The 17,378-nt window shown below is 43.2% G+C and overlaps 1 protein-coding gene across 1 annotated transcript; it reads left to right on the forward strand.

The window, feature by feature from the left end:
* The first annotated feature begins 1,061 nt into the window (after nucleotides 1-1,061).
* On the forward strand, nucleotides 1,062-17,057 carry LOC121537599 (neutrophil cytosolic factor 1). The gene is made up of 11 exons (XM_041845189.1): nucleotides 1,062-1,161; nucleotides 1,472-1,552; nucleotides 1,858-1,933; nucleotides 6,405-6,570; nucleotides 11,493-11,542; nucleotides 11,963-12,085; nucleotides 12,782-12,889; nucleotides 13,164-13,281; nucleotides 13,456-13,569; nucleotides 14,886-15,061; nucleotides 16,583-17,057. Exons 1-11 carry the CDS (start codon nucleotides 1,090-1,092, stop codon nucleotides 16,729-16,731), a joined length of 1,233 nt encoding a protein of 410 aa, XP_041701123.1. The 5' UTR covers nucleotides 1,062-1,089; the 3' UTR covers nucleotides 16,732-17,057.
* Nucleotides 17,058-17,378: the final 321 nt, after the last annotated feature.

A 17,378-nucleotide genomic window follows, 5' to 3' on the forward strand; every position in this document is an offset into this window, starting at 1 on the left:
ATCGCACCAACTGTTGTCACCTTCTCACCAAGCTGCTTGGCGATGGTCTTGTAGCCCATTCCAGCCTTGTGTAGGTCTACAATCTTGTCCCTGACATCCTTGGAGAGCTCTTTGGTCTTGGCCATGGTGGAGAGTTTGGAATCTGATTGATTGATTGCTTCTGTGGACAGGTGTCTTTTATACAGGTAACAAACTGAGATTAGGAGCACTCCCTTTAAGAGTGTACTCCTAATCTCAGCTCGTTACCTGTATAAAAGACACCTGGGAGCCAGAAATCTTTCTGATTGAGAGGGGGTCAAATACTTATTTCCTCATTAAAATGCAAATCAATTTATAACATTTTTGACATGCGTTTTTCTGGATTTTTTTGTTGTTATTCTGTCTCTCACTGTTTAAATAAACCTACCATTAAATTATAGACTGATCATTTCTTTATCAGTGGGCAAACGTACAAAATCAGCAGGGGATCAAATACTTTTTTCCCTCACTGTATGTAAATGAGATATTTCTGAATTTCATATATATATATATATATATATATATTTGTTAAACTTATAAAAAAAACATGTTTTCATTTTGTCATTATGGGGTATTGCGTGTAGATGAGTAAGTGCATACAGATCTATAACCACAACAACAATAACAAGATGCTCAGTGATCTGTTTATTTCTTTGAATCAAATGTTATCTCAGTGAGATTTTAAAAAGTATGTTGTGAAATGCGCTGTATCTATTCTTGACTATGACAGCTTTATAACTTAAATAAAGAAAATAGCTTTGAGATGATGGCCTTTGAATGAACTCTGAACTCATGGATGATGCATAAAGAAAATAGCTCTGAAATGATGAATTGACCCAATGAACTCATGGATGATGCAATTGAAAGGATCTATGCAACCAAAGTTATTTATGTTTCTCAGTAAATGACCAGTGATAGCTACGTGAGGATCCCAAGGTATCTGTTGGGGACCTCCTACTACAGGGGCTGGCTGCTTTCTGAGTGCACACTGTTGCTATAAAAGCCCTCTTCCCTTTTCACTTTTCACTCAGTACATTTGAGGACTTGATCATTACTCTTCTGCATCTCACAATGGAGGAAACCTATGTCAGGCATGTGGAGTTTCTGGGCTTTGAGAAACGCTTCTTCCCCAGTCAGCGCTATGTGAGTTTGAGTTTGATCATTGTTGACCAAAATACCCAATGGTTCAGTGGAGGTTAATGCATGGGGTTGTTTTCCCAGACACAGATTAAGCCTAATCATAGACTTAAAAAGCATGCTCAATGGTGATTCTCTATTCAAAGTGCTTCTTAGTCAGAGTCTCTTCTTAATATTAAAGACAATTGCTTAAAAAACTTGAATGACCAAGATTATTAGTTAACATTAAATTGCTTTGATAACATTTTAATTGAGCAAAATAGCTTTTGAGCATTTGATTGTTCTTCACTTATCTTTTTGACTACTTTCTCGGAAGGTCTACATGCTGATGGTGAAATGGAACAACCTGTCTGAGAAGTTGATCTATAGAGGGTATCCGGAGATCTACACATTTCACGTGAGTCTCTGCCTCACTCAACTTAATAGTCTGGAGGCAAAAAGTAGGAAAGTTGGACAGCTGTGTATGTCTAGTGTTTATCTGTATGCAAATAGCAGTCGAAGGGATTTCATTGCTACCTCAATAACTGAAAGCTTGTAATATAGTTAAAGGCTGTGAAATGCCTGCCTTACTGTTAGCCCCACTGATCTGCAGTCAGTTGATATGGTGCCTGACTGCCTAGGTTATATAAATCCATGATGAATAACTGCCTCTCTACTACCCCCACTGATATGCAGTTAGTTGATAATGTGTTTGGGTTATAGAAATCCCTAATGGAGATGTTCCCCATTGAGGCCGGTGACATCGATAAGAAAGACAGGATCATCCCTGCATTACCAGGTAAGGACATGTATCTGCTCTATGGCTTACCTCTCCAAAATGATAGCTGGTGTGTGGTTAGCGTTCTGGCACAAATGGTTGCTGTGCATCACAAACGTGGGTGCCACACATTAGTGGTGGATGAGGTGAGCTTCCACCTTACCATGTAAAGCGCTTTGAGCACCTAGGTGGAAAATCATGGATAAAGAAAGTATTGATCTCTCTACAGTTTACTATAGCAGTGATGCTGTAATTCTAGTATCCTTTGCCTTTTTGCTTCATTTGAAAACAAAAAAAGTTTAGGCTTTGTATGCACTTGGGTGAACAGACTAGGTAGTGTTTGTTGTCAGTTAATGCTTTGCGTAAGGAAACACCTGCTGCTGCAATCCACATGTGACAAATGTACTTCTCTTTTTTTGTATAAATGCTAATCAGTAAACCATAGCATCCTGTCTCATTTTGATATTTTTTGAAAATAACCTTATTCAATATAAACTCAACAAAAAAAGAAACGTCCTCTCACTGTCAACTGCGTTTTTTTTGAAGCAAACTTAACATATGTAAATATTTGTATGAACATAACAAGATTCAACAACTGAGACATAAACTGAACAAGTTCCACAGACATGTGACTAACAGAAATTGAATAATGTGTCCCTGAACAAAGGGGGTGTCAAAATCAAAAGTAACAGTCAGTATCTGGTGTGGCAACCACCTGCATTAAGTACTGCAATGCATCTCCTCCTCATGGACTGCACCAGATTTTCCAGTTCTTGCTGTGAGATGTTACTTCCACCAATACACCTGCAAGTTCCCAGACATTTCTGGGGGGAATGGCCCTAGCCTTCACCCTCAGATCCAACAGGTCCCAGACGTGCTCAATGGGATTGAGATCCGGGCTCTTCGCTGGCCATGGCAGAACACTGACATTCCTGTCTTGCAGGAAATCACGCACAGAACGAGCAGGATGGCTGGTGGCATTGTCATGCTGGAGGGTCATGTCAGGATGAAACTGCAGGAAGGGTACCACATGAGGGAGGAGGATGTCTTCCCTGTAACGCACAGCGTTGAGATTGCCTGCAATGACAACAAGCTCAGTCCGATGATGCTGTGACACACCGCCCCAGACCATGACGGACCCTCCACCTCCAAATCAATCCCGCTTCAGAGTACAGGCCTCGGTGTAACGCTCATTCCTTCGACGATGAGCGCGAATCCGACCATCACCCCTGGTGAGACAAAACCGCGACTCGTCAGTGAAGAGCACTTTTTGCCAGTCCTGTCTGGTCCAGCGACGGTGGGTTTGTGCCCATAGGCGACGTTGTTGCCGGTGATGTCTGGTGAGGACCTGCCTTACAACAGGCCTACAAGCCATCAGTCCAGCCTCTCTCAGCCTATTGCGGACAGTCTGAGCCCTGATGGGGGAATTGTGCGTTCCTGGTGTAACTCGGGCAGTTGTTGTTGCCATCCTGTACCTGTCCCGCAGGTGTGATGTTCTGATGTACCGATCCTGTGCAGGTGTTGTTACACATGGTCTGCCACTACGAGGACGATCAGCTGTCCGTCCTGTCTCCCTGTAGCACTGTCTTAGGTGTCTCACAGTACGGACATTGCAATTTATTGCCCTGGCCACATCTGCAGTCCTCATGCCTCCTTGCAGCTGTCACGCCCTGGCTCTGGGGACTATGTTATGTTGAGCCAGGGTGTGTAAGTCTATGTTTTGTATATCTATGTTGGCCTGAGTGACTCCCAATCAGAGGCAACGAGTGTCAGCTGGTTGTCTCTGATTGGGAGCCATATTTAACTATCGGTCTTTTCACTTTGTGTTGTGGTTTCTTGTTCCTTTTGGTTTGTGTGTATCGAAGGACTTCACGTTTCGTTCGTTGTTTTGATCGGGTGATCTGTTTAATAAATAATATGTACGCATTCAACGCTGCGCATTGGTCCTCCTCCTTAAGCGAACGTGACAGAAGAAACCACCAAGGCAGGACCAAGCAGCGTGAAGAGGAGAGTGGATGGACCTGGGATCAGTGGAGTAGGAGTCTCAACTGGGCCCAGCCAAGCGAAGAGCAGAAAGGTTGGACTTTGAAGCAGTGGAGTGAGAGTCTGGCGAGAACTAGGGAGGCCTGGTCCACGGGGAGGAGAGAACCCCAGACATTTTTTAGGGGGGGGCTCACGACGTGGACGACGGGGCAGCCGGAGGCCGCGATGGAGGCGGTCCAGCGGGTGTGCAGAGGAGGCCGCCAGGTTAAGGGGGGCCACTGGTCACAGAGGAGAGGGAAAGTGTGGAGGCACGGCGAGAGGTACTGGGGTGTATTACCAGTCCGGTCCGGCCCGTTCCTGATCCCTGCATAGGGCCAGTGGCGTGTGTCCCCAGTACGGTTCGGCCTGTTCCTGCCTCTCGCACCGAGCCTGTGGTGCGCGTCGTCAGCCCTGTCCGGCCCGTTCCTGCTCTCCGTGCCAAGACGGTGGTGCGGCTGCGTCGCCAGCCCGGTCCGGCCCATTCCTGCTCTCCGCACCAAGTCTGTGGTGCGCGTCGCACAGCCCAGTCCGGCCCATCCAAGCTTCCCGCACCAAGCCAGTGGTGTGCGTCGCCAGTCCGGCACGGCCCGTGCCTGCTCTCCGCACCAAGTCTATGGTGCGTTTCGTCAGCCCTGTCCGGCCCGTTCCTGCTCTCCGCACCAAGTCTGTGGTGCGCGTCGCCAGCCCAGTCCGGCCCATCCAAGCTCCCCGCACCAGGTCAGTGGTGCGCGTCGTCAGCCCGGTCCGGCTCATTCCTGCTCCCCGCACACCAAGTCAGGGGTGCGCCCGTCAGCCCGGTCCGGCCCGTTCCTCCTCCACGCATCAAGCCAGGGGTGTGCGTCGTCAGTCCAGCACAACCCGTGCCTGGGTCATGTCCGGGCCGGATCCGCGCCGAGGCGGAGTGCCCACCCGGTCCCTCCCCTGTTGTGGTTGTTTGGCGCGGCCGGAGTCCGCGCCTTTGGGGGTACTGTCACGCCCTGGCTCTGGGGACTATGTTATGTTGAGCCAGGGTGTGTAAGTCTATGTTTTGTATATCTATGTTGGCCTGAGTGACTCCCAATCAGAGGCAACGAGTGTCAGCTGGTTGTCTCTGATTGGGAGCCATATTTAACTATCGGTCTTTTCACTTTGTGTTGTGGTTTCTTGTTCCTTTTGGTTTGTGTGTATCGAAGGACTTCACGTTTCGTTCGTTGTTTTGATCGGGTGATCTGTTTAATAAATAATATGTACGCATTCAACGCTGCGCATTGGTCCTCCTCCTTAAGCGAACGTGACAGCAGCATGCCTAAGGCACGTTCACGCAGATGAGCAGGGACCCTGGGTCTCTTTCTTTAGGTGTTTTTCAGAGTCAGTAGAAAGGCCTCTTTAGTGTCCTAAGTTTTCATAACTGTGACCTTAATTGTCTACCGTCTGTAAGCTGTTAGTGTCTTAATGACCGTTCCACAGGTGCATGTTCATTAATTGTTGATGGTTCATTGAACATGCATGGGAAACAGTGTTTAAACCCTTTACAATGAAGTTCTGTGAAGTTATTTTGATTTTTACTCATGATCTTTGAAAGATAGGGTCCTGAAAAAGGGACGTTTATTTTTTTTGCTGAGTTTATTTTTATTTTCTAGATTTTAATTGAATTTATATATAAATTATTTATCTAAAATATATTATTTAAATTACAATGTATCTTATTCTTATGCAGTCTAAATAGTTATATAGTATATAAACAACTTCAATTATAGTATATAAACAACTTCAGTTAAAAGCTGATTGGTAGGGATTCTGTATGTGTAAGACCGGCATATTACATATTTGACACTTTACATTTTGGTCAAACAATTTGCCCTATCAGTTCTCCCTAAAGGCAGCATATTTTTAATCCAAAGGCTGTGACCACTAGTGGTTATTTAGCACAAAAGAAAAATGAACTAACACAACAAGGACCCTCAACAGGGCTCAAGTGGTTAAGCTTGTGTTGATACAACATGGGGAAGCAGAAGTTGCAAACAAACCTCAAAGTACTATGCAATACCAGAATCTTCCCCAGAAATCATAATACCTATGAAGATTTTACTCTAACCAATATCATGTATTGACTGGATTTGGCCAATTTGGAAGGTGTAGGATCAGGATCTGATTTTAGCTACAAAACAGGTTTAATTACAGTGTCAACACATTGAAAAGCAGACCCTGGTTTGTAAGTATCTTCTCTGGTTCCCTAAATCCTATTTGCTTAGCATTCATTTACAAGTAGCTTTAATGACAGTGTGATACATTAAGAGGAAACTGCAATGTGCAATTTACGTTTAGTTCCTTGTCCAACGCAAAGTTCCACATTTTCACAGATAAACATATAACATCTACATCCACCACTGTAGTGTGCTATTTTGAATATTCCATTTTAAGAAATGAGGGTTCTCTGTTTTCAATTGGCCTGCTAATTTTTTCCCTTTCCTTCTGTCCCTCCTATCCTCAGCGCCAAAGTGGTTGGACAGCCAAAAGAGCACCGAGACCAGGCAGAGCACTCTGGCTGAATACTGCCAATCTCTCATCAACCTGCCCCCCAAGATCTCCCACTGCCAGCTGGTATGCAACTTCTTCAAGGTCCGACCGGAGGATGAGAACCCACCCGCTCAACAGGTGTAAGTACAACTACAAGCAATGTCTCACTACTAACTTGTAAACACTGTGGCTACATTATGATTCTCTACCCTTCTCCTGAAGTGTGCATTCGTAGACTCCCCTTCCTGGATTTAAAAGGAATGGACTGGTGTGAGGAATATGGTGGAAACTCCCTCCAGCCATGTATGCGCCAATCCAATGTTGTAGATCTAAGCCCTTAAATCACAATATCTACTAAGCTAACATATATAATTGTTTTAAGATGGTCATTACATTTATCATTTAACCATTTGATTTAGAATTTTAGGACCCCTGTAGGTATATCTTTTTTAAATGAAATATTGAATTTGGCCTTTACTGCTATAGCCCATAGAAATGCATTGAATAACACATGTACATGGCAAAACAGACAGTTAAAAAATGTATCATAAGGAATAAGGTTTTGAAGTGTTTGTCCTATATCTGAGAGAGATAAGAAAACTCAGGGGTGGGGGGAGGGGGGGTCACTTTTTTCATGGCACTTTTTACCCACAATGCACATTGTGCAATTTTTACAGCCCACTATTGGGTTACCTTCAGATGACTCCCCTGAAGCTTAGTGTAGTCTGATTACTTTAGAGCAACTTGCACCTTTTGGTAACATGATACTTCCCTCACCTATCCAGACTCCCAAATAGCAACATTCACAAGGGGTTTTCTTGTTGCAAGTTGGCTTAACACTGCAAGCTAGCTAGCTAGCCTTTTTGCTTCCCACATCGCCATGTGAAATAATCGGATTTATAATGAAACAATATGCCCTGGAAAATATTATTTTACTTGCCGGTGCAACAACATTATCCCAATTTGATATGCTGCTTCAATGTATTCGCTCCCATATCAGCTAATAATAGAATGTCATCATTTTTTGTCGTCACAGAGGGAAAAAAACACATGGCCATCTGTTTTTACATTTCCAAATATCCTAGAGTAACCTTATCACTTCTAAACAAAATAACTTTTGGGGGGATTCTAATAAGGCTACAATGTTGTTTAGTTTATTGTTTGAACAGTCGCTGAGATTATATTTCGTTATCAATGCAAAATAGGCTGCTTATTTAATGCCAAGCTAAGTTTAAGTGATTTTGAAGTTGATTAGCTTCCCACATCGCCATGTGAAATAATCAGATTTATAATTAAATAATATGCCCTGGCAAGTATTCTTATACTTGCCGGTGTAATTTACAACATTATCCCAATTTGCAACATTGATGGGGCTGTAGTGGAGCGGGTCGAGAGTTTCAAGTTCCTTGGTGTCCACATCATCAACAAACTATCATGGTCCAAACACACCAAGAAAGTCGTGAAGAGGGCACGACAACACCTTTTCCCCCTCAGGAGACTGAAAAGATTTGGCATGGGTCCCCAGATCCTCAAAAGGTTCTACAGCTGCACCATCGAGAGTATCCTGACTGGTTGCATCACCGCCTGGTATGGCAACTGCTCGGCATCCGACCGTAAGGCGCTACAGTGGGTAGTGCGTACAGCCCAATACATCACTGGGGCCAAGCTTCCTACCATCCAGGACCTATATACTAGGCGGTGTCAGAGGAAGGCCCAAAAAGTTGTCAAAGACTCCAGTCACCCAAGTCATAGACTGTTCTCTCTGCTACCGCACGGCAAGCGGTACCGGAATGCCAAGTCTAGGTCCAAAAGGCTCCTTAACAGCTTCTACCCCCAATTAATTAAATAGCCACCCGGACTATTTGCATTGACCCCCCCCCACACCTGTACCCCAGCACATTGACTCGGTACTGGTACCCCCTGTATATAGCCTCATTATTGTTATTATTATTTTATTTTTGTAACTTTAGTTTATTTAGTAAATATTTTCTGAACTGCATTGTTGGTTAAGGGCTTGTAAGTAAGCATTTCACGGTAAGGTCTACACCTGTTGTATTTGGCACGTGACAAATGAAATTTGACTCGATTTGAATTTGATATGCTGCTTCAATGTATTCACTTCCAAATCAGATAAAAATAGAATGTCATCATGATTTGGTCACAGAGGAAAAGCACATATCTCGCAGCTGTTTTTACCAATAGCCTGGAATCAATACTTATTACTTCTTTTTTTTGGGGGATTCTAATAAGGCAACATTTTTGTTTGGTTTATTGTTTGAACAGTCGCTAAGATTATTTATTTATCAATGCAAAATAGGTTACTCTGATGCATAGCCTATACAGTGAGGGAAAAAAGTATTTGATCCCCTGCTGATTTTGTACATTTGCCCACTGACAAAGAAATGATCAGTCTATCATTTTAATGGTAGGTTTATTTGAACAGTGAGAGACAGAATAACAACAAAAAAATCCAGAAAAACGCATGTCAAAAATGTTATGAATTGATTTGCATTTTAATGAGGGAAATAAGTATTTGACCCCCTCTCAATCAGAAACATTTCTGTCTCCCAGGTGTCTTTTATACAGGTAACGAGCTGAGATTAGGAGCACACTCTTAAAGGGAGTGCTCCTAATCTCAGCTTGTTACCTGTATAAATAATAATAATATGCCATTTAGCAGATGTTTTTATCCAAAGCGACTTACAGTCATGTGTGCATACATTTTTACGTATGGGTGGTCCCGGGGATCGAACCCACTACCCTGGCATTACAAGCGCCATGCTCTACCAATTGAGCTACAGAGGACCGGTGTAAATACCATGTTGACTACCATGCTTCCCACAGTTGTGTCAAGTTGGTATAAAAGACACCTGTCCACAGAAGCAATCAATCAATCAGATTCCAAACTCTCAACCATGGCCAAGACCAAAGAGCTCTCCAAGGATGTCAGGGACAAGATTGTAGACCTACACAAGGCTGGAATGGGCTACAAGACCATCGCCAAGCAGCTTGGTGAGAAGGTGACAACAGTTGGTGTGATTATTCGCAAATGGAAGAAACACAAAAGAACTGTCAATCTCCCTCGGCCTGGGGCTCCATGCAAGATCTCACCTCATGGAGTTGCAATGATCATGAGAAGGGTGAGGAATCAGCCCAGAACTACACAGGAGGATCTTGTCAATGATCTCAAGGCAGCTAGGACCATAGTCACCAAGAAAACAATTGGTAACACACTACGCAGTGAAGGACTGAACTCCTGCAGCGCCCGCAAGGTCCCCCTGCTCAAGAAAGCACATATACAGGCCCGTCTGAAGTTTGCTAATGAAAATCTGAATGATTCAGAGGAGAACTGGGGGAAAGTGTTGTGGTCAGATGAGACCAAAATTGAGCTCTTTGGCATCAACTAAACTCGCCGTGTTTGGAGGAGGAGGAATGCTGCCTATGACCACAAGAACACCATCCCCACCGTCAAACATGGAGGTGGAAACATTATGCTTTGGGGGGGTTTTTCTGCTAAGGGGACAGGACAACTTCACCGCATCAAAGGGACGATGGACGGGGCCATGTACCGTCAAATCTTGGGTGAGAACCTCCTTCCCTCAGCCAGGGCATTGAAAATGGGTCGTGGATGGGTATTCCAGCATGACAATGACCCAAAAGTGGCTCAATAAGGAGCACATTAAGGTCCTGGAGTGGCCTAGCCAGTCTCCAAACCTTAATCCCATAGAAAATCTGTGGAGGGAGCTGAAGGTTCGAGTTGCCAAACGTCAGCCTCGAAACCTTAATGACTTGGAGAAGACCTGCAAAGAGGAGTGGGACAAAATCCCTCCTGAGATGTGTGCAAACCTGGTGGCCATCTACAAGAAACGTCTGACCTCTGTGATTGCCAACAAGGGTTTTGCCACCAAGTACTAAGTCATGTTTTGCAGAGGGGTCAAATACTTATTTCCCTCATTAAAATGCAAATCAATTCATAAAATCTTTGACATGCGTTTTTCTGGATTTTGTTGTTGTTATTCTGTCTCTCACTGTTCAAATAAAACTACCATTAAAATTATAGACTGATCATGTCTTTGTCAGTGGGCAAACGTACAAAATCAGCAGGGGATCAAATACTTTTTTCCCTCACTGTAGATCAGATCAAGGAACCAAGTAAGCTTCATTGCTTACACACCACTGCCCCCATGGCTACACAAGGAATGATATGGCACGTTACAATTTTCATGTGGCACGGGAGTACGTAGAATGTCAGAGCATACTACAAGGAGCCGGCCCTTTTGTGATGAAAAACAACATTGCAACACTGAGCTACACTCCGTTGGGTCCGTCTCCATAGGGTATAAATAGCCCTTTAAGGGGGGGTTAAATGCATTCGGGGGAAGAGGACAGTGTGCACACTTCTGAAGAAGGGTAATGAATCAGAATGCAGCCTGTTTCATTCCAGGAAGATGTTCCCTCCCCTCTCCCATCGTTCACTCCCCTTCCCAGATCTGATAGGACTGGATGGGTCAAAAGCAATATGGCGATAACTAGGTGGAGTTATTGCTTACACCTACCCAGTTGTATCAGATCCATTAATGAAAATGAACGAGGGAAGAGGGAAGTGGACAACTTTCTGGAATGTGTTACCTTTGCTTCTGGATTGATATGCACTGAGTGTACAAAACATTAGGAACACCTTCCTAATATTGAGTTGCACCCCCTTTTGCCCTCAGAACAGCCACAATTCGTCGGGGCATGGACTCTACATGGTGTCGAAAGCGTTCCACAGAGATGCTGGCCCATGTTGACCACCATGCTTCCCACAGTTGTGTCAAGGTGGCTGTATGTCCTTTGGGTAGTGGACCATTCTTGATACACAGGGGAAATTGTTGAGCGTGAAAAACCCAGCAGCGTTGCAGTTCTTGACACACTGAAACCGGTGCGCCTTGCACATACTAAGGGATCATAACTTTCACCTGGATTCATCTGGTCAGTCTATGTCATGGAAAGAGCCGGTGTTCCTAATGTTTTGTACACTCAGTGTAGAATAATGAGTGAGTTATCCATGTTTCCCCTGTAGAGTCAAAATAAATGAGACCTCCACGGATAAGGCCAGAGGCAACACTTCTGGTAAGACCCTGTCTTTACCTTTTTATTAACCCATTAATAGACACACTTTTATAGCCAAACTTGTGAGGGAATATGGGCTCTAGTGTACTATAGTCCTGTTATAAAGAGATCTGACCATAGTGATTTAAAGCGGCAATCAGCAGTTGAAGCAATAACAAGGCCTCTGTTTCTATAAAAAGCTGAAGTATAGGGCTGGAGAAATGTAACCATTCTCAAATTCATATATGGATGCAAGGACTGACATTGGAGTAAAACAAGCTTATATTTTGGGTTCTGATGGGGTACGCCAGTTAAACTAAGCTCATGAGGCCTTTATAAGTTAAATTCTTCAAGAATCTATGGCTACACATCATTAATTTGTAGGTCCAAAAATGGATGTAGCTACTGCAGATTGTCATTGTCATTTTGTCTTCTGATCAGAAATCTCTGGCCCCATCATATTGGAAAGCTACAGGGTGATCGCTGAATACAGCAAGACCTCCAAGTATGAGATCAACCTGCATACTGGAGACTTAGTGGAGATTGTGGAGAAAAGCCTGAACGGTGAGTGACAATAAGACACAACATCACTCACCAAATGAATGGTCCCAGTCAGAGCAGAAGCCATCTGAATCTGAGCCAAAGTGTGCATGTGACAATGTGAACTGGATGCAACATACTGTACATGGGCCTTTTCTCCTCCGTGTCAAGGAGATGTCAATTCGTTAGTGTCTTCCTCTCCTCGATAGCCACCTTTCATGCACACGTTTAAAAACAATATGCTACTTGTTGTTTTATCTATAAAATGTGTTGCACAACTAACTTCATTCGTTTTTATCACTTTACACGTTTATTTTGGGGTCCAACCCTGTAAACGTAATTTGCCTGATGAAGCGCGAGTGGAGAAGGAGTCTTATTTCATAAAAGCGCATTTTCGGCCACGTTCCGTCTCCTCGCCGCCTCTCCTCGATTACCTTTGATATTTTTCAAAAGGAGGCGAGAGAGGATGGAGGAGTTGAGCAAATCCTATTGATAAAAGGCCCTAGTGTGTTCCTGATTAACCTACTGCTGCTCCTCCTTGGTCGTGTTTAGGAGGCATGAAACAAAAGACAACAGACTGAAAAAGGGAGAGAGTACCTGCTACCCAATAAGAAACACACATTTTTGTTTTAAAAAGTTTACCATTGCATGCCCTACTGAACATGAACATGGTTTCTGTGCTTAGCGCTCACTTGACCTTTGACCCCTCTACCATGGCAGGTTGGTGGTTCTGCCAGTGTGAGACCAAGCGGGGCTGGGTGCCCGCCTCTTACCTGGAGCCCCTGGATGGACCAGAGGAGTCTGAAGAAGCTGATCCCAACTACACAGGCAAGTCTCACCACCTGCTTGGGCTCCAGCTAAAATAAGAGCAAGGGAGGCTGGTGACGGCCATCTTCTGTCACAATCTCAATTTTAGTCCTTTATATTTTTATCTAATATCTATTGGTATGTGACACCATTTTCAGTGAGGTCACAGGTGATTTGTTTGTTAGGTTTTGTGTTGGCTGTCGACATAGTATAATATTAACCTAATTCTAAACCAACTTTGAGAAGCTAGTGAAGCCTTAGAGCTCATAATTCTAATGTGTGTTTGTCCCCACAGGAGAACTCTACATCACCACCAAAGCCTACAAGGCAGCACAAGATGATGAGCTGACTCTTGAGACGGGGGAAACTATTGAGGTCATTCACAAGCTCCTGGATGGATGGTGGGTGGTCAGGTATGTAGGCTGATTCTGTACTCTTCCCGCTCTCTATTAATCTCTGTAAGAACGTCGGACCACCGGCAGGCAGCTGTGTGGATCAGTAGTAGCTTACATATTAGCTACTGTTGTATCATGTAGCCACACACACGCACACACACAGTGTTTCTAAGTGCATCTCGTCTTGGATAGGAAAGGAGAGGAGACAGGACACTTCCCCTCCATGTTTCTCCACAGAACTGGAGAGAAGAAGGAGATGGAGCCGGAGGAGAACGTAACAAGAAGACAGACACCACCACCCAGACGGTAGGCCTACAAACTTCTGGACATTTATTTTGGATTACTTCCTCTATGGATAAAGACAAAGCGCACTACGCTTTTTTTACGGGCGACAGGTTCAGTACACATCACTGCATTCTGTCTCAGAAAGTAGGCTGGCCCTCTTTGAAGTCTCGTAGATTGATGCATTGCACTCTTTTTGTTTATAAAGCCCTCCTGCATCAACTTCCGCTGTACCTTACTTCATTACTAACTTGAAATAAGGTACGTGAAGTAAGGTCCACCACGTATGCAGTGGTGGAAAAAGTACTCAATCGTAAAAGTAAAGATACCTTAATAGAAAAAGACTCAAGTAAAAGTCTCCCAGTAAAATACTACTTGAATACAAATCTAAAAGTATCTGGTTTAAAATGTACTTAGGTACAGTGGTGAAAAAAGTGCTCAGTTGTCACAAAAGTAAATTCTACCTCAAATTCCTTAAATTAAGCAAACCAGACATCACCATTTTTTATTGTAAAATCAAAACAAAAAACAGACAGACAGACAAGGGCACACTCCCACACTCAGACATAATTTACAAACGCAGTATTTGTGTTTAGTGAGTCCGCCAAATCAGAGGCAGTAGGGATGATGCGTTATATTGATAGGTGTGTGAATTGGACCATATTGCTGTCCTGCCTTAGCATTCGAAATGTAACTAGTACTTTAGGATGTCAGTGAAAATGTATGGGAGTAAAAAGTACATATTTTCTTTAGGAATGTAGTGGAGTACTGTGGAAGTAAAAGTCCAAAATATAAATAAAGTACAGATACCCCCCAAAAAATACTTTAGTACTTCAAAGTATTTTTACTTAAGTACTTTACACCACTGGACGTACGAGATACCAGACCCGGTCTCAGGGATGGCTACCTCTGGAGATCCCTTCAATTTCCACTGAGTTGGGTAGATCTGCTTGTAGTTTTCTTGCACCTTACATGTGGAATGATCTCCAATACACTTTATAATTGGAGGAATTGGTACCTCTAAGGCATTTCAGATGGCTGATATTAGATATTTTTACTGAAGAATGTCTGTTTTTTATGATTGTGTTTTGCTTGTCATGTATTGTTGTGTATAATAACGTGTATTTCAATGTTTATATGGATGTGAAGTTTAATGTGTATATTATATTTTGATATGTATTGTTGTTCAAAAACAGGACTCATCTGGAAAAGAGACTTTGGTCTTGGCATTGACTCCCTGTCAAAATAATGGTTAAATAAAATATTGATAATTCTCTTTTTAAGGGTTTGTTTTAACTTCTCACTTCCTCTTTCCACATATATCTCCTCTTGGCTTTTAGGTCTACAATCCGCAATACTCAGAGTATTCACGGTAAACGGCGCAAGGGCATCAGCCAGGACACCTACCGCAGGACCAGTCGCCGCTTCCTGCAGCAGAAAGGCGACTGGCCCAACCAGCCCAGGAAGACCTCCAATGCCTCCACACAGTCCCTCCTGCAGGAGAGGAAGAACAGAGGTATACCATTTTGATACAGGCAGACATTTTTATACAGTATTGTGGCAGACCTGGGTTCAAATATTGCTGTATTTGTTTTCTTTCAAAGCTTTATTGAGCTTGCCTGGAATGCAGAATGGAACCAATGGAATAGTCCCAAAAGTTCAAACCCCATATATGTAGCACTCCAGGCAAGCTCAGCTCCAGGCACTTTGTGACAACTGCTGATGTAAAAAGGACTTTATAAAATCAATTTGATAGATTGATTGAGCTCAAGCAAATACTCCCAAGAGTTTGAAAGAATACAGATACTATTTGAAGCCAGGTCTCCGGTGGAGTAGAATTGGCTATGGCTTGCTCCCACAGTAAAGGCCTTCAATCAGAGAGCAAAGCTGTATATTGCCAACTCCATAAAAGCAGCAACGCGCATGCCCCGATCACCTAAGGATTTCTCATTTTCAGCCATCAATGTCCTGTGTTTGAGGGGTGCAAATTCCACAATTTCACTGGATTGATTGCTTTCATTTTATTATTGCGACTCTTTCCTACTCTCACTTGTGCCATTTGTTTTTTCCGTTAACATTACAACCGTGAAAACGTTTGTAATGACCTTTCAAACACTCCGGTAATTACTGAAATGGGCTTAATGGAATACAATTGTTTTCTGTTACATCTATAGGGGGACACTACTCATCCGGGACTGGGGTACGCGCCAATCTATCCTCATTGAAAACAGTTAAACTTCGCCTGAATTCAAGCAACAACGACACAATCTTTTTAATATTCTTTTTTTCGTTTTTTACCGGATTATAGCTCCCGTCGAAATGTCGTGATGAATATTCATATTATAGTCACCAGTCAACTCCATTAAACTCAAATGTTTACCAGTGATTACCATTAAAATCAACTTCAACCAGTGATTGCTAGCAATGGCTAGCTGTGCTAGCTATGCTGCCAGTCTGTCTTAATGACTGTTAGCATGCTAATAGCATAACCTGCACACAACATTTTTTATTTCTAAGGGGCAGTAGGTTATTGATATCAGCCAAATTATGTTGTATCAGACATTTCAAACAACATTCCCAGCTAATGAGAAAACAGTCATGGTATTTAGTTTAAGACACAAATGAGAGAACATCACTCTAACCTTTTTACTCTCCCTAGCAGACTGTTTTCAAGTTATAGACGGGTGAGTGACTAACTGTGTTACTGTTTTGCCAGAGTGAATGTACGAATGCTTCCCATGTGAGGAAAAAAAAACACAAGAAACACACCCACATCAAAGCACACCTCCAAGACGCAAATCTTGTCTTTTCAGTTGCATTTCTTAATGAGGAGGGCAGAAACCCGAGGTGAAATCAGCAAGTTCAGCCCCAATTGAATGATTTGTCTCTGCCAGTACAATGTTGTATGTGCTATAATTCAATCAATATATGTGGGAATTCAAAAAGTTCCAACCGTTTCTAATATAAGGCCTTCATAGTTCTCTACCAATTGACTTTCATTAACTAAAGCCTGGTTTATTGTGTTGCGTTGTTTCAGACAACATCCCAAAGCCAGCAGGCTCTAGTCCGGGGGGCGAGCTGAAGGAAGGGGCTCCCCTCATTCCCCCTCGGCCCAGTCCTGAACTCATCATGGAGCGCTGCACGGAGAACACCCGCAAAAAAGTCAGCGTCCGCAAGTCGAACTGAGCTTTAAACTTTGTGGATCTGGGCTTGTGTCAGTAATGCAATGCAAGCAAAGAGGGGTTAATGTGCGCAATACAACTGAACAGCAGATAAAGCCAACCATGTGTGCCGTAGAGGGCATTTTGTTCTAAATGTAACCACTTAGGACTAGCTAACTGCTTGGAGAAAGTAAAACAATAGTGAAATGTGAATGTACACTCCTCTACGTATTTATTTGGACATTGACGCAAAAATGTTTAATTTGGCTATATAAATATGAGGCGACAGTACAGAATGTCACCTTCTATTTGAGGGGATTTTCATACATATCTGTTTACTTTATGTATACTGAACAAAAATATAAACGCAGCCATTTCAATGATTTTACTGAGTTACAGTTCATATAAGGAAATCAGTCAATTGAAATAAATTCATTAGGCCCTAATCTATGGAGCCAGGCCCAGCCAATCAGAATGTGTTTTCCTCACAAAACGGCTTTATTACAGACAGAAATACTCTTCAGTTTCATCAGCTGTCCAGGTGGCTGGTCTCAGACAATCCCGCAGGTGAAGATGTGGAGGTCCTGGGCTGGCCTGGTTACACGTGGTCTGCGGTTGTGAGGCCGGTTGGACGTACTGCCAAATTTTCTAAAACGATATTATGGTTTATGG

The sequence above is a fragment of the Coregonus clupeaformis genome, chromosome 24 (genome assembly GCF_020615455.1).
Source record: "Coregonus clupeaformis isolate EN_2021a chromosome 24, ASM2061545v1, whole genome shotgun sequence".
NCBI classification, from domain to species: domain Eukaryota; kingdom Metazoa; phylum Chordata; class Actinopteri; order Salmoniformes; family Salmonidae; genus Coregonus; species Coregonus clupeaformis.

Bases quoted from the DNA above. Each gene is read 5' to 3' on its own strand.
- LOC121537599 (XM_041845189.1), top strand. From the start codon at position 1,090: ATGGAGGAAACCTATGTCAGGCATGTGGAGTTTCTGGGCTTTGAGAAA. The intron at 13,282-13,455 runs GTATGTAGGCTG...CGTCTTGGATAG, and splicing joins GATGGATGGTGGGTGGTCAG to GAAAGGAGAGGAGACAGGAC. The intron at 13,570-14,885 runs GTAGGCCTACAA...CTTGGCTTTTAG, and splicing joins CAGACACCACCACCCAGACG to GTCTACAATCCGCAATACTC.